The sequence below is a fragment of the Apteryx mantelli genome, chromosome 3, assembly GCF_036417845.1.
Source record: "Apteryx mantelli isolate bAptMan1 chromosome 3, bAptMan1.hap1, whole genome shotgun sequence".
In the NCBI taxonomy this organism is placed as follows: Eukaryota; Metazoa; Chordata; class Aves; order Apterygiformes; family Apterygidae; genus Apteryx; species Apteryx mantelli.
Window position 1 is genome coordinate 109,859,068 of NC_089980.1, and position 24,824 is coordinate 109,883,891.

At 41.5% G+C, this 24,824-nt stretch overlaps 2 protein-coding genes across 5 annotated transcripts in view; both read right to left on the reverse strand.

Moving 5' to 3' along the window:
- Positions 1–1,559, reverse strand: part of PHF3 (PHD finger protein 3) — a 57,170-nt gene extending 55,611 nt beyond the window's left edge. For 2 of the 3 annotated variants that reach the window (XM_067294137.1, XM_067294136.1), the window contains exon 1: positions 1,399–1,558. The gene's annotated coding sequence lies outside the window, so the exon portion shown is untranslated. Of the gene's footprint in view, positions 1–1,398 lie in introns of all 3 variants that reach the window. The other variant, XM_067294134.1, reaches the window with a different exon arrangement.
- Positions 1,560–15,387: 13,828 nt separating this feature from the next.
- PTP4A1 (protein tyrosine phosphatase 4A1) lies at positions 15,388–22,850 on the reverse strand. 2 transcript variants are annotated; one of them, XM_067294138.1, is made up of 5 exons: positions 22,398–22,850; positions 20,679–20,771; positions 20,216–20,346; positions 18,018–18,092; positions 15,388–16,836 (listed from the first exon to the last, which is right to left on the reverse strand). In XM_067294138.1, the coding sequence occupies exons 1-5, from the start codon at positions 22,500–22,502 to the stop codon at positions 16,719–16,721; spliced, it is 522 nt and encodes a 173-aa protein (XP_067150239.1). In that variant the 5' UTR covers positions 22,503–22,850; the 3' UTR covers positions 15,388–16,718. The 2 variants fall into 2 exon arrangements, with proteins under 2 accessions (XP_067150239.1, XP_067150240.1); XM_067294139.1 differs by lacking the exon at positions 20,679–20,771.
- Between the last annotated feature and the right edge of the window lie 1,974 nt (positions 22,851–24,824).

Consider the following 24,824-nt stretch of genomic DNA (forward strand, 5'->3'; position numbering starts at 1 on the left):
CTCAATAAAACAGAGAGCTAAGTAATAGTTTTATTAGGATTTATACACTAAACGTAAAGATCACTCAAAGTTAAATTATTCCATGAAAAAACAAACAAACAAAAAAAATCCACAAGACTTCAAGATCTTCCTTATACAATGTTTCCCAAGCCTTAACCAATGAATTTATTAAGTGAAATAAACTGTGAGTTAGTGGTGTTAAAGAAAAGCCGTATGTTTACCATCCTTTACTCAGCCCTACAATAATTCCACAGATCAGTGGTGTTTGTACTAACTTTTAAAAAGCAGATGTATAAAATTTACATAATGGTCACATAAAAGGCTGTTCACGACTAGAACTTGTATGCTAGACTTGTCATCCCGTGTTCCTGTCTTCCCTTCCCCAGTCTTATGCTTCATTCTGCAGCTATTTCTAGCAACACGTGTGGAGTGTTCTTCTTCCAGTCCCTCACTCCATGACTATAATAGGTCTCCACTGCGCAAACCATATAAAGCACACCTGTTTTCACAGGAGAGATGGCTCTTCTAAAACCTCACAGGTATTGACCGCTTACATTGTAGTAGCGAGCGAGCGTGCGTGTGGACACATTGCCTCAGAAAGAGCAATGCAGCCAAGAACAGAATCTGGAAATAGCGCTGGGCCACAGAATCCCACGAGTACCACAGATGACCATATTCCCTCCCATACTTCCTGCTGTAGGTACTATACACAAGAGTTAAACAGAGAAATTGTTGATGATGCTAAGTTTGAGGGACGAGAGGAGGAGCCCGAGCAGGTCAGACCAATAGCAGGAAGCACAGCAGGGTCTAAATGGAATTTTCTCCGTCAGGTTTGTATGGGGCAAGGAGGCAGCAGGGCATGGGGCAGAGCCGGGAGCGGACGAGCACCGCGAGGAGGGCGGGCTCCAGCGAGACTTCGCACGGGGCGGTGACGGCGGTGCTGGAAAGCAGGGCAGCTCCAGCAAGCAGGGTGCCGGGGGCAGGGCGCACGCCAGGCGGCGGCGGGGCGAGGGGCGGCGGCGGGCACCGCGCCCGGGCCCCGGCCGGCGGCGGCAGGAGCCTGCGCAAGGTCAGCGCCGGCGCCGCCGGGTCTCGGCCGGCAGCGCCGCCCGGGCCCCGCACCACGGGCCGCCCCTGCGGGGAGGCCGCCGCCCTCGCGCCCGGCCCGGCCGGCCGGCCGGCGGCGCCGCGGCCCCTCTGCGCGGCGGAAGCAGGCCGCGTCCCGCCCGGGCCCGGCGGCCGCGCTGGGCCCCGCCGCCAGGCCAGGCCGGCCAGGCCCGGCCCCGCCGCCGCGGCAGGCCCAACCGCCCGCCGCGCCCCCGGCGGAGGCAGGCGAGGCCCCGCAGCGCGCCGGGCCCCCGCCACCCGCCGCGCCCGCACCCGGCGGCGGTAACTCACCCTGCTCCGCCGCCCAGCGCTGCCCAGGGCCGAGGAGGAAGGACGCGGCGGCCGCGCCGAAGGCGGAGAGGGCGGCGCGCGCGGCCTGCCGGAGCGGGGGGTGCGCGCGGGCTCCCCCCTCCCCCGGCCCCAGCTGGTCCCGCCCGCCTCGGTTCGCCTCGACCCGGCCTGGCTCGGCTGCGGTGCCAACCGCCGCGTGCCCGCTCCCCCAGGCGCGCCCCCGCGGCGTGAGGCGTGAGGCGAGCGGCGCCGCGCCGGGCCCGGCCGCTCACGTGACGGCGCTGTTTACTGGGAGGCGGGCGCGCCAGTGCGCAGGCGCCTGGGAGGGGGCGGCCGGGCGGGCCGCCGCGCCGCCCGGTGAGGGGCGCCCGCCGCCTCGGCGGAGCCGCTCCCGCGGAAAGCTCCGTGCGCTGCTCCGAGGGGCCTTCCGGACCTGCGGGGCTGAGCGTGGCCCGGCGGGCGGCGGCTTCTCCCCCGCGCGGCGCAGGCGCTGCCTGGCCGCTGCCAAGTGCCCGCAACCCGCAGGAGCGAGGGCGGGCGGCAGGTCTGCGTGCAATGGTTTAAAAATCTACGACTCGCTCTCAAAAGCGCTCGCCTTTGGCACATCGGGTGCGGTTCTATCGCGTTGCATTAAAAAGGACAAAGACACAGTCAGGAATAGGTGCCTGCTCTGCCCCCTGCTCTGCTCTGCCGAGGGGAGGAACGACCCGTGCAGGCCCGGGCTGTGGGTCGCCCGCGGGGTGATGCGGAGGCACCCGAGAAGCGAAGGGGCGCGAGGCGAGGGGGCAGAGCCCGCGCGGGTTCTGTTGCCGGAATCGGCGTCCTAGTGACCCTGGAAGCACGTGTAAATCGAGGACGGGGCGCGCGCTACGCCGGGGAGCCGACCGAAGGTGACGCTCGGCTACACTGGCGTAACGTGGCATTCACTGTTTCTCCATGCACACCCATAGGGACCTATGGTATGTAGTCACACAAATTCACATCAAAGGACCTTCTATGATGTCATTTTATCTGACCATCAGGTCCTGAAGTGACTTAGTCTTTGCAGAATGCTGCCTAAGAAAAACACCCTGGACAGAGATCACCCTTTTATAGTTTGCATTACAACATTAGTTAAATGCAACATCTTTTTTTTTTTTTTTTTTTCTCTTCTTTTAGCCTGATATTAAAATTCAATACTGGGTCTTTATTGCATATACTAAATTTCAAACTGAATACACCCTGAAAAGGAAAACAGATTTTTAACGTCATTTCTAAAGATCAAAATTATAATTATCCTCTGAATATATTTATACTGCCTTTATATAGTATTCTATAACCAAATGCAAACATTTTACAATGTCAGGACAAAGAGAATAACAGAAAGGTGAGGAAGTTAAAATGGGTATTTTTTCCTTTGCCTCCTTTTTCAGTTCTGTTTTAGACTTAAGGTTTTCTTTGGTGCCAGAAAGGCTGAAATAGATTAAATATTTCTGTTGCTACCATCACATTAAGAGGGGTGGTGGCTTTAAAGCTACAGTATTGTAACATTGTGCATTTTCAACCCTACACAGATACTTTAGTTGCAACACGACAGTAACACCTCTGTTGCAGAGCACACGCTTTTTAACCCGCTCAAACTTTTCTTACTGTTTTGATAAAAAATATCCTCTCAATCTTTCATAAATCACCTTTATGCAAATCACCTTCTCTCTCCCCCCCCCCCCCATTTTGTCCCTCTGCTTCTCCAGCTCAGAAATTCCCTCTCTTTCCCTAGGTAAAATTATTGTCTTCTTATAGTCGCACAGAACTGAGCTACTGGGTTAATGGTACTAATTTCTCCAAAGGCTTTTCAGTCACAGTCTTTCAACAAGGCACTAAACCCCTGATATATACTTGAGATTACACAAAGAAATGAAATCATGGTCTGAAGTGAAATTCAGTTTAGTGCATTTGCATCCCACTGCATCGCACACATTTTCCAGCATTCAGCCCTTTTGATCTCATTACTTTTGACACAAGCGCCAGACAAAGCATTACTAATAATCTCATTATTGTTCATTGCCCTATTCAGTCCTTTCTTTACACTTTCAAAAGTCACATAACTCATTTGACCCATCTCAGTGTAACAGATTTCATATACTTCTTTTCTGCTATGACCCACATTGTGCCAGTCTCTTTAGAGTCACAATGGCCTGTCATATCTAGTGACCTTTCCTATCTATAGTGTCTACTCTGTGGTTGTATTTAATATCAAAAACAAAAACAAACCAAACCCCCAAACAAATACATCACCACCACCACCAAGGACAGTTTATCAGTCACTGCAGATAATTTTGTGTATAATGACAGATCAGCTACACACAATTCCAGCTGCACCATCTGCTATCTTTCCTAGCAATATTTTTATCATGTCATCCCTTCTCACATGAGATGCTTGGTAATGTTCCAAATCTTGCGAGTTTTTCCATTGGAAAGCTACTTGTTTATTTTCAAGGAAAAAATGCAGAGCCCTACTGCCCTAAACACGAGAAAAATCAACAGCAGAAGGCAGTTTCTTTGCTTACCGTTCCAAGTGCTTTTTCAGCCACTACTCTTTCCAAGAGTTTCCTGACTGATTTCTCTTACAGCCTTCTTCTGCCCTTCCATTCTTTTTTCTAAACAATACCTTTGAAAATGTGCTATACATAGTCAAATTTCCTACTGGTCTTAAACATAGCTTGCTTTTGAGTGTTAATTACTGTTTCTGCAACTGTCAAAATGTAGAAAGGAGCTGGATTCCTCAATAGGTGTAACTGAATAGAGAAGTTAGCAGATATCATAGCAGACTAACAAGTATTCTCCCATGCTCCAGGATAATATTTTCCTCTCAATCAAAAACAGATATGTTATAGCAATAGGCCAGGAACTATTTGGGCAAGCTCTCCCAAGAACATCTTTTTTGGCTGGTATGTCTATTTTAATTATCTCAAGATACTTGATTTAAATCATTTTAAAACCCAGTTAATCTGTGTTGGACTTGCTTTGTAAAATGCTTAGCTTTTTAGAATATCATGCAGTGCAGACCTCTAAAAGAAACTATAGTATACTACAGCAGCAGTTGCTTTTATCTACTAAACTTTCAACACTATTTTTTTTCTGCTAAGTATCTGTTTTCTGCAAAGTCATAAATATTACATCATCACCTTTTAATAATTAGACAACTGCATTTCATACCCCATTTGCCATGATTTTTCCCAGACTACCTCTTCAGTATACCCAGAATTTGCCAATATCAACATCAATACTTCAAAAAGCTCCAGAGTTAACTAATTTGAAGCCTGTCAGGTGTAAGCTATCAGGAACCAGTATTCTTAGCAAAACTGTTGGTTCTTGACATCTTTCCTAAGTATAGTTGTACTAAGAATTATTTTTACCATTTCAATTCATTTTCAAATGCAGAGCAGTAATAGCCAATAAACAGAGAAACATCAAAGAGAAGACTGTTGTTAAAAGACAGTCTTTCTACACCCCATTGCTATCACTATCAGCTAATTCTTAAATCTTATGAAGTCTTCTAAAATATTCCAGTCCTGTACTGAAAACATTCCTCTTTTTATGAAAGAATATGTCTGATTTTGATACTGCTTTTTTTCTCTTTGCTACCCACCTTTTCTTGCTTTATGTAGTATAGGAACTGTTAATCTATTCTCCTTTACCCTCCTTTTTTCCACCAAGTTTAAGATAAGATCATTATCCTCCCCCACATCAAGACTTATTAGCAGGTGCCAGTCGTCATATTAACAGCAGAGTCTGGGCACAATAGAGAAATAGAGAAAGATGAAGTTTAGGAGCAGTTAAGCGAATTGGACATATTGTCCATGCAACCAAATAGGATGCATGCAAGAGTACTGTTGGTGCTGGCTGATGTTGTTGTGAGGCTGTTCTTTCATCTTTGAAACATCATGGTGATTGGGGAGGTTCCTGATGACTGGACAAAGGAAAACATCATGGCCACCTTCAAGAAAAGCAAGAAAGAGAATCCAGGGAGGTACAGACTAGTCAGCCTCATCTCCTTCCCCAGGAAAGTTATGGAACAAATACTCCTAGAAGCCATTTCCAAGCACATGAAAAAGAAGGTTACTGAGCTTGGACTTAATGATTTCAAGCTGTACCCGACCAATCTGACAGCCTATGATGAGCTGACTACTTCAGCAGATGATGGGGAAGGCAGCAGATGTTATTTTGTTGCAAGGTCCTAGAGCTGTAACGCAAAGCTGCTGTAACAGTACAGGTTGGGTGTCAACTGCCTAAAAAACAGCTTTACAGAAAAGGACCCAGAGGTTTTGGTGGACAAATTGAACATGAAACACCAGTATGCCCTGGAGCACCAGGTGTCTGAAGAGGCTGAGGAATCCCATCAGCCATCCTTGGAGATATTCAAAGCTTGACTGAACAGGATCCTGAGTAACCTGATCTAACTTGGAAGTTGGCCCTGCTTTGAGCATGGGATTGGACTAGAAGACCTCCTTATGTCTTGCCCAACCTAAAATGTTCTGTCTCTAAATGGGATCATTTTGAACCACTCTACTCCTTCAAACCAAAAGATAATGTATGTCACTCCTCTAATTCCCTTTCTGGATTTAGCTCAGAACCTTCTAGTTTCCCCCTTTTTCCACTTCTAGCATGAAGGGCTTGATATTTAACAGGACTTACTGAGATCTAAGTTTAAAATAACAGAAGTACTTTAGAGGCATGGGAAGACAACTGGAACAGGAGTGTAAACATCAAGTACAACTGAATGGTACTTTTTAATTTTTTTCCAGTGAAGAAAATTGCCTACCAATGAAGAAAGTCCAGAAGGGAATTTTGAAGACAAATAGATAGGTGACATAGAAATGATCAAGAATTTCTGGGCAGGGACAATAGGATCAAAATAAGGAAGTCAAGGGCTTGGGAGGTCAAGAATCTCAAGGTATGAAACAAGCCTTACACACCAAATGGCTAACTGAGATCAGATGTCTGAAAAAGCCTGGGAATGGGAGAAGTAAAAAGAGTCAATCAAGGTCAAGAATCAGGTTCAGGATCAAGCACAGGTGCGGGGAAGCTTGCATACCCTCCCTGAGGAGGATAGGCTCCTTAACTGCACAGTGAGACTGAATGTTATAAAATTACCTGATTGGTGTCTAAAAGAAGCCACCAAGTGGCTGCCTAGAAACAAAGCCTGACCATTAGCTAGATTAATCCTGACTGGAGAGAACAATATAGAAGGACTAGGGATAGGATAAAGACATGGGGCAGAGATGCTCCATGTGGGGCAGAGGCAGCATGTGAGAATATTAGGTCTGTGTCATAACTACCATCAGGCAATGCCTGAGAGCATTGAGACTGCATAGCTCCTGGCTACGCAGTCCTAGAGAGGACCTGTCCTCTCTAGGGTCCTACAAGGAACTCCCTGTTAGATCAGTGGCAAGCCTGCCATGCAAAATAGTGGACAGGAGAGTAGGGAAACCCATCCTGGAGGGAAGGAGGGAGAGAGATGATGCAAAAAATCCCTTGTATATCAGGCTCCAAGGGAGGACTGTACTTACAGCGTAAGGGAACCCTTTCAGAGTTTTCCAGTTCTGCCATGCCCCTATGGCCTTTATCTGCTTTTGTTAGAATGAACTGAAAGCTGATGTACTGTTGAATTTAAAAGTTAAGGGTGTGTCCAGTGTTTGCATTTCCTACCTTGCAACACCCAGATTTACTGGAAAACTGAAGAATGGAAACTAAGTAGTCTGTAGCCTCCTATTAGCATCGGCCAATGAAGCTTGTATCATGTGACAATGCTGAAGTGATACCATCCTCCTACTCAGACCAGTATCCCACCTGTGGCTCTACGGATTGAGAAGAAAAGTTTGTCTTCAATTATTTCTCCTTCAAAGCCTCAATGGAACTTGACCTCTACCACCTTCTGAACAAGTACCCGTGAAACTCACTGACAAAATAATCTTCCTTCATGTGCACATTTACATGAAGGGTAAGGATCTGTTACTGCTGTTGCTCCACCACTCAGGTGAAATCAAGATTCCAGCCCTGCTGATATATATATCAAGCTGTGACGAATTATCTGGGTTTTCAGTCTTCTGTCACAAAAATCTAGAAAGTTACATCTAAAAACCTATGATAAAAATATTAAGGAGCAGATGGTCTTCAAAAGAAATTACCATTATTTACTTTAATACTAAAATGTTACCATTTACATTCAATTGTTAATTGAATGTAATGAATTGCTAATGGTAGTGCAATAATGTGGTTCCAGTGTGGAATTTGTTTAAGCTTTCTGACTTTTATTTCTAATTACATCACCATGATCTGCTACTCTAGAAAAGAAAAATGAGAGGGTAAAAAACTTACTTTTATTCTAGCAATCTTTTTCCCCAACAAAATACAGTTTTCATATACTTATTTAGGCTTTGTTATGCTGACACAGGTTACATGTAGTGTTGACAGAGTAAAGGTCATCTACCGTTTGTGTATTTCTATGTTGAGCATTGCCATGTATTGAAGCACTCTGGTATCTGGTTATCTTCAGGTACACTTTGAATGAGCTCTCATTTGAATCAGAAATAGAAGCAGGCAACTCAATCTGCTGGTGCTGTCCTTATCTTTTCTTGTCAGACACTCTTTAACCACTATTACCTCACAAAGATGTTTTCCACTGATAAGTAACTTGTGCTGTTATTGAGATAATTAATTATCAATGCATTGAGGACAGAATACATTAGAATAGTATCTATCAAAACTAATAGCATTCATGCAGGTAATGGCACCAAGAGGAAAATAATGTCAGGCTTGCTTGCTTTGGTTTCCTGCATAAATCCATATCAATAAAAATCAAATCAAGTTACAATTATTGACATATGTTTATTACACATTGAAAGAAAGGTTTTATGTTAAAAGAACTTCTTACCTGACATTTTTAAATACTTCACTTGAGACAAGTTAGGTGAGATTTCATCTACCTGGAGATATCAACATTGTAGACTGAATTTGCTGTCCCGTGCTCCCTTTACTGACTATGGAAAGAATTAGAGAGCTTTTCATCTAACCTATTTTAGGTATCTATTTTACCATATGACGAATTGCATAACTGAAGTGCAAACTTCCTTCCTCCGGCTATAAAGGAAGCCTTTACTGACTTGTGAAAGTCCATATTTGTTTAGATGAGTCAGTCCCTCCCAGTTACTCAAATAAAAATAATATCAATCTGGTTTTAAGATTTGATTTAAATTTGCAAATTATTATTATTCTTTTTATTACAGTGATAATAATCCTAGTAGAAATTACACAAATGTACAAAAACATGTTGTCCCAAATATTGCTGTAGGATTTCCTATATAACACCCCCTCCATAATTACAGAAAATGCTTACTTAATGATACAGTAAAACCCCCAACAACTCTAAAACATTGTCTTGGATACTACCTCTCAGTAGCTACTTAAATTATGTTATGTGCAGTTAAAAAAACTTGGAAAAACAGTATTAATGCTGCATGGTCAAGCATTCACAAGTTTAGAAATGACACAGGTAAGGTTGAAACCTTAGTCTGGCCCTCTCAAATATAAATACCTAATTACACATTTATTTCACATTTCACTTGCAAGGATAAACAATGCTTATATGCATGAGCAGCTCTTTAGTATTTTTATTAGGGTTAAAGAAGATCTAAATCTAACTTTGAATTTGTACTTAATGCAGAATTACACATTTTCCTACTGGTTCTTCTACAGTAAACACTATGGATCTAGTTACTTCAGAAGCACTACTTATCTCCACAAATACACTTGTTAGGTGAGGACTGGAATTAATGGAGTTTTATGCATGGAGAACTGAGGATAAAGGAGATTAACAATCAGTAGTATTAACTAATTTTGAGCAATGAGCTTGAAATGCTTTTGGAAAATTGAGAAATATGTATTACATAATGCCATATACATTTAAGCAGCTTTTATGACTTCAGCTGAAATGTATTACTCTGATCACAGAATCACAGAATCACAGAATCGCTGAGGTTGGAAGGGACCTCTGCAGATCATCTAGTCCAACCACCCTGCTCAAGCAGGGTCACCTAGAGCACATTGCACAGGATTGCATCCAGGCACATTTTGAATATCTCCAGAGAAGGAGACTCCACCACCTCTCGGGGCAACCTGTTCCAGGGCTCTGTCACCCTCACAGTGAAAAAGTTTTTCCTCATGTTCAGATGGAACTGTCTGTGTTTCAGTTTGTGCCCGTTGCCTCGCGTCCTGTCACTGGGCACCACTGGAAAGAGTCTGGCCCCATCCTCTCGACACCCTCCCTTCAGATACTTGTATACATTGATAAGATCTCCTCTCAGCCTTCTCTTCTCCAGGCTAAACAGGCCCAGCTCTCTCAGCCTTTCCTCATAGGAGAGATGCTCCAGTCCCCTAATCATCTTTGTAGCCCTTCGCTGGACTTGCTCCAGTAGTGCCACATCCCTCTTGTACTGGGGAGCCCAGAACTGGACGCAGTACTCCAGATGTGGCCTCACCAGGGCTGAGTAGAGGTGGAGGATCACCTCCCTCCACCTGCTGGCAACACTCTTCCTGATGCACCCCAGGATACCATTGGCCTTCTTGGCCACAAGGGCACATTGCTGCCTCATGCTTAACTTGGTGTCCACCAGCACTCCCAGGTCCTTCTCGGCAGAGCTGCTTTCCAGCAGGTCAACCCCCAACCTGTACTGGTGACTGGGGTTATTCCTCCCCAGGTGCAGGACCCTGCACTTGCCTTTGTTGAACTTCAGGAGGTTCCTCTCCGCCCACCTCTCCAGCCTGTCCAAGTCTCTCTGAATGGCAGCACAGCCCTCTGGTGTATCAGCCACTCCTCCCAGTTTTGTATCATCAGCAGACTTGCTGAGGGTGCACTCTGCCCCTTCATGCAGGTCACTGATGAAGAAGTTGAACAAGACTGGACCCAGTACTGACCCCTGGGGGGCACCGCTAGCTACAGGCCTCCAACTAGACTCTGCGCCGCTGATCACAACCCTCTGAGCTCTGCCATTCAGCCAGTTCTCAAGCCACCTCACTGTCCACTCATCTAACCCACACTTCCTGAGCTTGTCTATGAGGATGCTATGGGAGACAGTGTCAAAAGCCTTGCTGAAGTCAAGGTAGACAACATCCACTGCTCTCCCCTCATCTACCCAGCCAGTCATTCCATCGAGGAAGGCTATCAGATTGGTTAGGCATGATTTCCCCTTGGTGAAGCCATGCTGACTGCTCCTCATCACCTTCTTGTCCTCCACATGCGTGGAGATGGCTTCCAGGATGAGCTGCTCCATCACCTTTCCAGGGATGCAGGTGAGGCTGACTGGCCTGTAGTTCCCTGGGTCCTCCTTCTTGCCCTTTTTGAAGACTGGGGTGACATTGGCTTCCTTCCAGTCCTCGGGCACCTCTCCTGTTCTCCATGACCTTTCAAAGATGATGGAGAGTGGCTTAGCAATAATGTCCGCCAGCTCCCTCAGCACTCGTGGGTGCATCCCATCAGGGCCCATGGATTTGTGGGTGTCAAGTTTGCTTAAATGATCTCTAACCCACTCCTCCTCCACCAAGGGAAAGTCTTCCTCTCTCCAGACTTTCTCTCTTGCCTCCAGGGTCTGGGGTTCCTGAGGGCTGGCCTGAGCAGTAAAGACTGAAGCAAAGGCGGCATTCAGTAACTCTGCCTTCTCTGCATCCTTCGTCACCAGGGCACCCACCCCATTCAGCAAAGGGCCCACATTTTCCCTAGTCTTCCTCTTGCTACTGATGCATTTGAAGAAGCCCTTCTTGCTGTCCTTGACATCTCTAGCCAGATTTAATTCCAAACGGGCCTTAGCCTTCCTCGTTGCATCCCTGCATACTCTGACAACGTTCCTATATTCCTCCCAAGTGGCCTGTCCCCCTTTCCACTTTCTGTATACTTCCTTCTTCTGGTTGAGTTTTGCCAGGAGCTCCTTGCTCATCCATGCAGGTCTCCTGCCTCCTTTGCTTGACTTCCTACTCACAGGGATGCACCGCTCTTGAGCCTGGAGGAAGTGATGTTTGAATATTAACCAGCTCTCTTGAACACTCCTTCCTTCTAGGGCCCTCACCCATGGGATTCCTCCAAGTAGGTCCCTGAAGAGGCCAAAGTTTGCTCTCCTGAAGTCCAGGGTTGCGATCCTACTTGGTGCCCTGCTGCCTCCTCGCAGGATCCTGAACTCCACCATCTCATGGTCACTGCAGCCAAGGCAGCCCCCAACCTTCACATCTTCCACCAGTCCTTCTTTGTTTGTTAGTACGAGGTCCAGCAGCACACCTCTCCTTGTTGGCTTCTCCACCACCTGTGTCAAGAAGTTGTCACCAATGCTCTGCAGGAACCTCCAGGACTGTTTGTGCCTAGCTGTGTTGTCTTTCCAGCAGATATCGGGGTGGTTGAAGTCCCCCATGAGAACCAGGGCCTGGGATCGTGAGGCTACTTCCAGCTGTCTGTAGAAGGCCTCATCGACTTCCTCCTCCTGATCAGGTGGCCTGTAGTAAACACCCACAACAGTGTCACCCATGCTAGCCTGCCCTTTGATCCTTACCCATAAGCTCTCGACTCGCTCTTCATCCACCCCTAGGCACAGCTCAATACATTCCAGTTGCTCTCTCACATAAAGAGCAACTCCACTGCCTCGCTTTCCTGGCCTGTCTTTCCTAAAAAGCCATCCATGACAGCACTCCAGTCATGCGAGCTATCCCACCGTGTCTCTGGAATGGCAATGAGATCATGGCCCTGCGACCGCACACATATCTCTAGTTCTTCCTGTTTGTTCCCCATGCTGTGTGCATTGGTGTACAGGCATTTCAGGGAGGTGATCGAGCATGCAGGTTTCCCAGGAGGGATACAAGAGGGTCCTCCATAGCCACATCCCAGGCACACTTCCTTGGCTGCATTCACCTGTTGGAGGCATCCTGACTTGAGCAGTCTTTTGCCAACTACCCTGTCACTATAACTCTCCCCTTCCCCCATCTTTCCTAGTTTAAAGCCCTCCTTACCAGGTTGGCCAAGCTGTTGGCAAAGACCCGCGTGCCCCGCCTCAGAAGTGCACTTCTGAGAAACAGATTCAACAGAATCATATTTAACATTAACTGTACACCTGAATTTGGATACCCACTTACAGAATGTCTGGTTTGACTACCTTTCCCCAGCATCGTTTAGGAAGTACATGACAATAATACAAAGAACTCATCAATTTTCTGCTGCCATTTTCTCCCTGTGTTTCCTATAGATATAGTTTAATTTATGCTGAGGAATTCTGTAAACAACAGTATCATTTACAAACCATACTTACCCAAGCCATTTAGTCCACAGTAGGAAACAGGGTCTAGTAGAAACAGGGTCTATGAAAGTGCTATCATGTAATTAAACACTGTAACAACATGTCCACAGGAACAGATAATAATGCAGTTATATACACATTCTAAGCATCTAAAATCAGATACAAGAGTAGCGAGCCTGCCTTCCATATGAGGCTTTACCGTTAAGATGCAATACTTCCACTTGAGCCTTTTTTCACTTCTATTTGTAAATTCATACAAATTACATAGAACTTTATCTAACTCCCATTACATACTTCCTTCTGCTATCTTATCTTCATTTTGAGTTTGGTCAGCATTTTAGTCCCTAATAATCTGACCGAGTAGTTAAACAAAAGGAGAAAAAACATTTTTCCATTCCCTAGGGATTCATGGTTAAATGTGTTAACAGTTCAGAAGTTCATTTGATCTTTGCTTTAAACAGACACACACTCATTACATGAAGTTTTTCCTCTTGAGAAGTATCTCAGTTTATCAAATTTGACTGAAGTCAAGCCAAATCTTGTCTCTAGACAAGTTCCAAGGACCAAATCACTATCACTGATGTATCATACCACTTAAACACCTAAACACAGCCCTCCCTACTTGTAAAACTCTTGTTGAGACACAGCAAACTATTTGTATGTATAAAATTGCACAAAAGATTTCAAGTAAGTAAAATCCCCACAGGCATTTTATTGTTTTGTTTTGTTTTGTTTTTAATTGATTCCACCTAGTTCAATAAATGACCAAATTTTGTTAACTTGATTTGAAATCAAGTTTGAATCTTTTTTACAAAATTTACATCAGCCTGGACTGCTGGGTTGCAGTGCTTTTGGAGGGTTTGTCTTTGCAATTGCTCCCAAAGTCCAGTCTGTCTTGACAATAGAAGCATGCATGACTCTGGTCTTCATTGCAAAACAAAAAGCCTTTGGCCCCAGCCAAATGAACATACCATCATGTACATATAGGAGGAATATTGAGCCAAATGACCTGGTTGCAGAACACAGCCTTGCCAATTTTTACAAGTTGCTACCCCTACATAGCCAGTTACGTAAAAACTTTTCAAAGATCACTGAAGTAATGTATTTACTTAAGTATGATTTTAAATATAGAAGGCAAGGGCTGTGTGTGCACACGTGTGTTATTTTTGCCCTAGCAAATACTAGTCTCTAAGGGGCTGTCTGAGAAGGCACTTGAGAGGGCTGATGCTACCCTGAAGGCAAGACACTAGAACAGATGAATAGCAATGAAATGACATCCGTAAAAAGTGAATATTCTTCTACTCAGTGAATGCAAGTTTTAACGTTATCTTTTTTTCCCAGAAAGCATAATAAGCTCAGTTTTATTGCATGAGGTTTTCTTCAGTTGAGTCTGACAAAATACAACAGAAGGACAAAAGAACAGATTAGCTTTTATATGAATCAGAAGATATGCTCTAGTATCACATCTCCCTGTGAAACTTGATCCCCACAAGCATCTGATTCCCAGTTTCAGAGCAGCTATGTCCCCCCCTAAACCTTTTTTTATATTTGTCAATTTTACTTTTACATTAAGGAGCTGAACCTTCACTGCTTAATTCAGGCATCCTCATCAAAGTATACTTCAATCACTTTTGTAGCATGAAAAAGCCCCCTAACTTAAAAGGCTGTTGATTAGAATGGTAAAGATACAACCACAGTTGAACAGATGTGAAACATTTCCAAATAATCAGAAATCTGAGAAGAACAGGGAAGCAAAAGTAGCAGACGTCAAGAATTTCTCACCCTGCAAGTTTACTAAATTAAGTGACAGTCTTGAAGATACAACAAACATCAAGAGAGTATTTCTCTAAATATCCTTAAACTGAGTTTAACCTCTACTTACCAGCTATATGAGAGCAGGTAAGTTATTTATATGCCACTCTGTAGAACTCATGACTAAACTAAATGATATGCAGTTTCAGAGCATGTTGAAATTCTATGTGATGAAGACGCCTAATGAGACAAATACCCTTCTGAAAATGATCCTTCACTGAAGCTTCTTTTGTATGTAGCATCCTACCTGGCCTTTTAAAAATGCAAGATACGTTTAATCAGAACTTTTAATTTTAGGCTTTTAATCCTACGTTTAATCCTACCTATGCCTAGGGTAACGATCATTAATTAGAAGAGCAACTCAGCTGGTTACCAAATAAAATCTTTCAGTTCCCATCAAGAAGTTCTGTCATCACTCTTTGAAAACTCAAGTTTGCACAGGTTTCAGGTCAAGTTATTTTTGGGATAGAATCTATTTGGGCACAGCTTCAGTCTTGACAATGAAGCACTGTGTCACACTATTCTTTATAAAATTCTAATGCTATTTATACAACTTATTCTCCAAGTTTTACCGATGTGCATAATCTTCCGTATAGATGTAAAGGCAGCTTCAAGAGCACAAAGTTAGTAAACTTAGTACTGGGGAAGTTAATCTCCATAAAGAAATACTGTATTTTCTACTATTTATTTTCGTCCACATTTATCTATTAGTAAAACAAATAGCAAACATTACAGCAAGGGGGATACTCAGGCCCAGATTAAAAGGAAAAAAAAAAAAAAAAAAGGAAAAAGCTTGGATAGATCCTGAATTTAGGCACGTTAAGATGGCCGACAAAGTACACAAAAGAAGTGAAAGCCATGAAAAGTGTTTCAGCAAACTTTGTAAGTGCATTTTCATTATTTATTTAGATGTTTAAGCTCTCGCACTAGATTTTACAAGCTGGTGAACACTGGCAAAATTATTTCTCCCACAGAACTATAACCACACATTCCCAAGACAGTATAAATATATGGTTGAACTAACATTAATACACATCACCATTTTATCAATTACATAATAAAACAAATTATCAAGTATCCAAATATTAAGTTACGCAGCTTGAAAGGCATACAAAATATTACAGAGGTCTGCCCAAGTCATAGCAGAAACTCAAGGAGGAAAAACAAAAGAAAAAAAAAAAACACTTTCAACAAAGCAATAGTTGGTAAACAACTTTCAATAGGTACAGTAAAAGAAACTACAAGATTTTTCAGAAATTTTCTGATTAAGAATTTTTAGCTACAATAACAAAGCATTTCTACATTTTAAAAAAATATTTACTAAAGTAAAGGGCATATTCTATACTTCCTGCACAAGACAAAGGCAACATTTTACTAGAAATATTAAATAGCCCCTCCCAACCTTTTCAGGCCCTCTGTTAAGTTGCACATGAAGTGCCAACATTAATTTTACTGTAAGGCTTTTTGTCTGGAGACATTAAAGACTTGTGTGCTTCTGTACAATGTAAAAAGATTTTCTACATGAGTAACCAGAGAGTAATGATTTGTAAAATGGAGAGGTTCAGATAACAGAAAGGTACAGACACTGGGAAAAAAAAAAAAATGTTGCTGTAATTCATAGTATTTAAGAAAAAACAAAAACCAAAGACTGTGCAAATCCTGGTAATTCTAGTGTGATTGTGGGAGACAAAACATACAATGAGCAGACAAGACTATCTTAGAGGCCATATTCTTCAATATTGAAGTAACTGTAGAAAAAATAGTAAGGTCCAGATAAGCTGGTAGTTCTTAAATCATCAGAACTATGCTTGTTTACAAGGAAAAAACACATAGATGATATGCTGGGTATTTTGGCACCTAATCTCTCTACAGATTGACGTATTTTAGTACCCCAATTTTTAGTAGTTGAAACTAGATGGAAAGACTCAATGGCATGATTAAGGATATTTGAACTGGTAAGTTACAAACAAGGAGACAGTTTAGAAACAGGGTACAAGAAAAACATTTACTGGTTCTCCAAACAGATGGATATTTATCTTAACATACAAGTTGCATTTCTACGAAGCTTTTAGCCTATTGAATACTCCTAAGGAAGCTTCCTTTACTACTTAAAAATCAGACCCATGTCTTTGGCATGCAGTCTGCTTAATTCTAGTTTCCATCCTTTAATCCCAAAGAAGCAGTATAGGCTGTTGGGCTTTACTGTATGCAACAATTATTTCGGTGACCATTGGAGTCTTTAAAACGCAGGCGCATCTTGGGGCGGTATTTCTCCAAGTACAGAAGTTGCTTGCTGTTAAAGGCTCCACGTCGCTTCCTGAATGAAGGGAAAATATTTTTAATGGAATATTCATCTACTACATAGTGAAATAATGAACACCTCATGGATTTTTTTTTTTTTTTTTTTTTTAAATCAAGGCTGTAGCTAAAACAAGGGTAATAAATATAATGCAAATTTTACGTGCCAGAGAAGAAGGTAGTAGCTTACTTTCACAAACACCTCACTGGACTACATGCTCAAAAGAGTACATGGCATTTTAAATTGTTTTATCATCTCATATACACAAGCCAAGAACTTACATTTGATATTTAGAAGGAACTTCAAAAGGAAACTATAGAGCAGATTTGAGAAAGTCTTTTCCTTAAAATAGATTGAGTTACTCAATCCCTTAAAATAATCATTAAGAATAGTATACTATTAAGAAAATACATAAATACTACAACTCAAAAAATAAATTTAACAGAAATTGAGCTTTTTCAGTTTTGCTCAGACCATAAGCCTGTGAAAGATGGGTAAATTTTTGCTGAGTTTTTGGAATATGTAACAGGCTGGTGTATACATAGTGAGAAGTAGGAAGCCTGATATGTGCAAACAGAATTTAATTCCTTAAAGGCTTGGCAATTATGCAAAAAAAGTATTTTAATATGGTTTGTGTGAAGTGCAACTTCTTTAAAATATAGTTGAAACCTACAAGTTTCAGGCATTAAGGCTAAAATTTTTAGTCTAATCCTACTTGCAAACATTTACCAGAAAATCCAAGGAAAGATTTTCCAGGTAGACTACCAGAACAGGCCAGGAGAAACAGTCTAGCATAGTTTGATCTACTAAAGAGGAAAAGATTCACAAGTATGAATGAGTGAATTAGTTTAGCTAGCTAAAGTTTCAAAGTTAGCTAAGTTTCAAAGGTGTTTGTCTCTTATATGTGCATGTGATTAAGAAAGAAGACCCTGCAAATCTAACTGAAAGCTTGATTTTTAAAGAACTTGCTCAAATAATTACTGCGTTTTCACAGAAACAGGGAGTACCTGTCCCACAGGCCAAGTCCTAAAACACTGACTGTATGCACTATGTGTGCTAAAAGCTTAGATAAACAAGATGTACTAAATCTCCTATAAAACGATAACAAACAAGCATGGCATTCAGAACTCCTACTAGTGGCCAAGTAGATGTGAATGTGTTACATTTTGGGAATAACTTGATGTTAGCGTCACACTTACTGCCTTATGAACTGCACTGCATCTTCATACTTCATTCCACATTCTATCAGTGCAAGAGCAACTAGGACTGGAGCCCTGGTGAAAAAGAAAATACCTTCAGTTTAGCACTTGCCAGTGCAGTCTCAGAAACAAACAAAACCCACCACCAACAAAAACCCTTCCCAGTTGTCTTTTCTGTCCTTTTGTCTGGTCTTCTTCCTCAGGGAAGAGACATCAGATAAAGAGATACAAGGCTTTTCTACATGAATTAAGCCATTATGCTAGCGTTTTTATGGCTACTCCCCTCCCTTAAAAGTATTTAATAAAACTAAGGTTGACCAGAGCTAATGTTCAGCAGATTCTAGGTATATGCAAACACAACAGAAATAAAATTCCCTTTTCTTCCTTCCAGAAGGACCTGGAAGTCCTGGTGGACAAGCTGACCACAAGCAATGTGCCCTTGTGGCAAAGGCAGCCAATGGTCTGCTGGGCTGCAACAGGAAGATCAAGAGAGGTGATCCCTCCCCTCTACTCAGCCCTGGTGAGGCCATGTTTGGAGTGCTCTGTCCAGTTCTCAGGCTCCCCAATACAAGAGAGACATGGAGCTACTGGAGCGAGTCCAGTGGAGGGCTACTTAGATGATAAAGGGACTAGAGCATCTGTCATATGAGGAGAGGCTGAGAGAGCCGGGACTGTTCAGCCTGGAGAAGATAAGATTGAGAGGGGATCTTATTAATGTGCATAAGTATCTGATGGGAGGGTGCAAAGAAGATGGGGCCAGACTCTCTTCAGTGGTGCCCAGCGACAGGCCGAGAGGCAATGGGCACCAACTGAAACACAGGAAGGTCCGTCTGAACATAAGGGAAACTTTTTTACTCTGAGGGTGACAGAGCACTGGCACAGGTTGCCCAGAGAGGTTGTGGAGTCTCCATCCTTGGAGATATCTGCATGTGGGTTTCTATTCAGACAAGGCCCGCATTAGAAATAAAAAGCCCGAAGAAGAAATCAGAAGAGAGTTTAGGTCCAATAAAAACTAGTATGTCCTCAAAACCACTGTCGCAAATCTTTAAAACAGATGCAGTTTCCTCTCCAAAGGGGGTTAAGGTATATCTTTGCTTGTCATAGTATTCTTCAGCTGACAGAACACTGATATTTAGCTTGGAACTGACCGAACTCAAATCAGTTAATATGATTTGTGACAAAAACAAAGCAAAAACCCACTGCATTCCAGCAAAAAGCTTGTGCATCTAGTAATGAGTTTAATAAAATGGTTCAGGGATGAAGACAAAACTTACATGAAAAAAAGCTAAGTACTTTGTTCTTTTCAACTACTTGAGTGCCAAGTTTTGAGAAAAACAGACAGATACCACTGCATTCTGCTGTTCAATTCTGTTCTAAGCAGCAGAAAGAAGAGGACTTGTTTTGGTGGCATTCACCATTACAGTCAACTCTTATGTGTGAAGCCATTATGTAAATGGTGGATAAGCCAAGCTTACAGATAGCAGCAGACCAGACACCTCCATTTTATTTTATGTTGGAAATGATGAAACCTATGACTGAAACATGGTGACTACTCTTTGGACAGCTTCCAGGTATTCTAGAACTGGAGCAGAAAAAGCATTATGCCCTCACAACTTCTGGAAGGGTATTCAGGATAGCAGCAGTAGACAGGGATAGCAGCATTAAGAGAATAATGTTGAGTAATCCATATAAATTTCAAGGTTCAATGATGGAACTGAGAAACAGAAATAGAGCTTTAGGACTCTGGAGAATTTCTTCTCATTCTCCAAATAGCCAGTGGGTGAAAGTTGCTCTTAATGGGCCAACACACCTCACTTGCTCTTGGATAATAGCAACAATCCCTTTGTTACAAAGGAGCTGGCAACATTGCTGAAATAGGGAGGGAAGAGAAAAGTAAAGGTAAGAGTCACTTAAAAAAAAAAGACTGTAATGACTAAAATCAATGGAATTGCCACCAAAATGCTTGGTAGAGTAATATACTTGCATACTTCATTCAGTAGTTTTTATTTGACAGCTGTGACAAATTCTATTTAGCAACAGATTATACTATTCCTGTCAGCTGATCAACTTATAAATGGGAGGTCATTCCAATACTAGACTTGTGACTGTTGTACATTTGCCTCAAATAAACTTTCATACTAAATCTTAACAAGTCTGACCAGGGATGGTGATTTGACAGACCTTAAAGCTTCACCCACCTTCCAAGACCAGCAACACAGTGTACAGCAATACAACAACCAGGCTCTTCACGAAATTTAACTTTAAGGAGGTTTAGCCAATCATCAACAATCTGGTTGGATGGTGGAGCACCGTCATCAAAGGGCCAATCCTAGAATAAAACACTTATATAGGTATGTAAATGTCATAAGAAAAAAATAAAAAAAAAAGAGAGAACCCTTACTTTTGTGTGCATACCAAAAAAAGTAGGAAGTAGAGTGGAAAACGCTCAAACTTTCTAAAAGTCTACATTTAGCAGTATTTGAAATATAATACTTTCATCCACTTTTCATTGAACAGATGCTCTTGCTCAATTTCTGACAGAAAAAAGTAGGTCTGTACAACTTTTGTTTTTAGCAGCTGCTGAAATATGGAATTAAGAAAGTGAAGTTCTTAAGGTAGTATCTAAGGGAGTATTTTTTACTCTGCTTCTACACTGCTTACCAAAACCTGAATGCCTTCTTTTTCCACCGGAGCAGTGTCGTAAGTGGCTTCACACACTCTTACCACTGTGGTAACGCCATACTTCTTAAGTTCCTAAGAAGTGAAAAGAACTGTTTTACAGTAAATCGACTACATGTACCATTCAATTTTCTCAATAGGTTAGCTTATTAACTGATTCCAAAAGTTTCAGTAGAGATACACAAATGTTTTTCACCTTGTGAAGAATACAAAAGATGAAATACTTGCACACTACTATGTGTGCTAATACCAGATACCTTTAAGCTCTTCTGCAAACACATCTGAAGATTTATTTATTTATTTTTTTAATTTTGGCAATACGAAGCTATCCCCAGACTTGAGGAGAAATCTCTGTTTTGGACCAGACTTCAACAGATACATTTAAGTACTGATGAAGTAAGTAGTCTATTTGCAATAGCTTCTTTTCTTTTTTTCTGAGGAACCAGTGTCCTACAAAGCTATATACCTCACTAAAAGCATTCTGAGTGCGGTTTAGGTTTTCCCCTTCTCTCTCTCTCCTCACAACCACAGATTTGTTACTAACACTTCTTACTGGTTAGAATTAGGAGTACAGGACAATCAAGGATTCCAACTTCTGTGTCTTCATAACCAGAGGACAATCTTAGCTTTCCATTTTGCTATTAAGCTTCATTAATGAAAAAGAGGGGCAATCACTCTAATCTCCCTGAAACGACCTATCATTCACGCTTTAACTATTAAGGTAATGACTGAACTGTAACCTAAGCATACTTTATCCAGCTGTGAGTATATAATCAAGTGAAGGTTAACTCCCCATGCTTCTTGTAAATTAGCCTACACTGAATGCATATATAATATAGAGGTATAATAGTAGTATCACCTAAAATCCAGCTACCGAGAGACTGCACTGCAAACTCAAAACCTAGCAGACCCCTGTCTTTCACAGGAAACTAGTATTGACACGCATGCACACATCTCCAACTGTACTCTTGTTACCTCAAACACACTAGATGCAAGGTTTAGATAGGAAATTCAGATACAGAAATATATGCCAAGCAACGTGGCTTCAGTCAGGAAATGTGATTTCAGCATATACTGAAATACTTGAAGTAGCTTTAGCAAAGCTAGCTCTAAATGCAGAGTCAAATTTCAGTCAAGTAGATATGTTGACACCTGTAACAGATTCTCTTAAGCTATAGTAGAACCATGTTTTGCTAATATCAGAAGGATATAGACAGTGAATGAATGCTGCAATCCTATTTTTATTGCTAAGGTTGTGATCTACAATGCACACAATTATTCCTTTTTAATCACTACTCCAACAGTGGCAAGGAAATGTTATATTGCTTTAGATGAATCTAAACTTAAGTTCCTACCACTTAGTATTAGATCTTAATACTGTTCTACACATTGTTATAGAACTCTGCCAAATTCTTCCTTCTTTCAGTCCTAAAATTGTTTACTGGTAACAATGTTATTATTTCTGTATTTCACTTTGAAACATATGTGTTGATGAAGGCCAAAGTCTATCTAAATAGATTTGTTTATAGCTCTGTAAAGCATGGCATGACTATTTGAAAAAAAGTCAACATATAAGCAGAGTCGCAGTAGCTCTTCATACAGGTTCCAGAGTTGCATCAACTAGTAAAGAAGGAAATTGTTAATAAAACACATAGTTCAGGAATAGAAAGTATGCCAGTAAGAATCCTGTCCTGACCTTACCTCTATAAATTTGTTTAAGGTTGCATTGGTTGGATTGTGTGTGATTAGGAATCTCATGTTCTTGTAGGTGATTTCCACAGGAGCTGGGCGGTTCATTCGGGCCATATTAATTTAGTTAAACATGCAACAAGATTATGAAAGGATTCAAAAAAATTTTAATATAGAAGTGATGTAGAGAAACTGAAGTCTACTTCACTATACTCCACTTGAAATTCTCAGTGCTTGGAAGTATGAAGTTGGGAGCAATGGGAAATGAAATGAACCTCCTAACAAGAAGCAGCAATTCTTCAATCCAGTAATACTGAGGCAAAAGAAAGGCAGTGCACTGAGGTCTACCCCATCCAGGTCTGAATTCTTTTGTTAAATGCTCTGCCAATTTCAATTCAATACTTCTTATCCTGGTCAACCACTCTTAGGGGGGCTTCTTGGTGGAGTAGTAATGAATTTCTACAGTTCACTTGTCTGCATAGAGGTCGTGCTGTGCCTGGCAGTAGTCTCCACTGCCCTTCAGAAACTCCATAAATGTGTGACCAAGAACACCACAGAACTGCTGTAAAGAGAAGGAAAAAAAAGCACAGTGAGCATAGGTGAAGTAAGGTTATTTTGAAGACTCTGAGCATTATAAAAAGAACAAATGAAAGCACAGAGACTAAGTAGTATCATATGGTCTATTTTTTTAATCTAAGAATTACTGTCACATACAAATCTTGCTATCTTTCTTGACAAGAATTACTTGCAAGTAAATATGCTTACTTAATACAGAGTTTCCATATATGGGTAGTTTTAATACCAATAATTTAAAATGTATTGAAATACCAACTCAAATGTGCTAACACATAGCAAGAAAAGATCAAGCTTTTAGAACTGGTATTTATATAAAGCACAGCTTTTGTAGGATACCCACAAAAGTGTTTTCCATTCTGAATTGAAAGACACATCACAACAGCTACTGAAATTACTGTAACTTTAAGTAGTCCCAAACAAGCAAGGATAAGATTCCAAGCATATTAAGGCTGAGCATTAGACAATTTCTAGTCTTTAAACAAAACTACCAATCTTTATGTAAATGTTAAATCCACTGCTTTAGCCTTTAAGGCAAGCTACTTAGTTTTCATGAAAGCATCACTAATTCACACACACAAGAGCCAGTAAAAAGGCACCTAAATCCACCAGTTTCAAATAGGAGGCCTTGAAAGCAAGCATACAAGATGTTTCCAGGAACCCCAGCTTGTAATAAGCTAATACATTGTAAGCAAATGCAAAATCTTTAAGTGACCTAACAAAATAATGTGAGCTTTTAAATATGTTTAGAGACTTTCAAGGCACACAGATTTCTAACTTGCACAGATTTCACATACAAAAAGCTGCAGATACATATCCACTTGTCTTTTTTTTTTTTACTTCTACCTTCAACTGCCTTTTCCCACCATTGCTTTTTAACTGGGCCAAAGTAGTAGTAATATTCTAGTTAAAGATATACAGACAAGTTTATTGAATAGGTTATTCTTTCCAAGTGGATCTGTTATTTTGCTATGGTTAAGTTTATACATAAACTTATTGCAAGACATATAGCCAGGCAATAGATAGCTGATGAACTTCTTTGAATTGTTTATTCATTTACAGATGCTGCTAAGTAAACAATCCAGAAATGCATGCTTTTTTTATTTTGTGGAATCTTATGGCACAGAAGTTAATTTTGTGCCTGGCCACAGTATCAGTGCTGCTGACAATATCTAGAAGGCCTTATCTGTCTAGAAGACAGACCAGAAAGGGGGGGGGAGGGGAAAGAAGAGAAAAAGAGAGAAGGTTGTTTCTGAAAAAGACAGACACAAGCTGAACCAGGTACCCACTGAACATACTTAATCACACAACAGTAACATCCTACAACTTTTTGGCAGAAGAATGACTGATATCATCCAGTCAACTCCAAGCAAAGAAAGAAATCTATCTATTCCCATGCCCAAAGAAGATACTGCCCAAGATACTTTGGGAACAGATTACCTGAAACATGCTGTGCTACAGAACTGCTACTACAAACTTATTCTTTTTTTTTTTTTTTTTTTTTGTGGGTGGGGAGACAGTAACATCATTTTTTAGCTTCATACACCCATTTCTAGCAAACGGAAGCTGTACTGACATTGCAGCCTCAATGTTCAGATTCTTTTTTAAAAATCACAAACCAACTCCATGTATGCATCCATCTATGTAATCATGGCAAATGTGCATGAGAAAATAAGAAGAGACAACATCTCAGTGCTCTGCACAAAATTTTTCTTTCAAAGAACCATGAAAGAACCAGGCTGTGCAGAATAGCTTCCCAACCACAAGAAAAAAAAATTCAAAAGATCTGGTTCTAAAGAGTACTGTACAATATCCCTGATAGTAGCCAATGTCTTTTCCAAAGGGCAGGAAGAACCAAAGTTACAT

Coding starts and splice junctions, on each gene's coding strand:
- PTP4A1 (XM_067294138.1), bottom strand. CDS start 22,502: ATGGCCCGAATGAACCGCCCAGCTCCTGTGGAAATCACCTACAAGAAC. Junction 20,772..22,397: donor CCTTAAACAAATTTATAGAG/GTAAGGTCAGGA, acceptor TTCACTTCTTAG/GAACTTAAGAAGTATGGCGT. Junction 18,093..20,215: donor TGTGTTGCTGGTCTTGGAAG/GTGGGTGAAGCT, acceptor CTTTTTCACCAG/GGCTCCAGTCCTAGTTGCTC.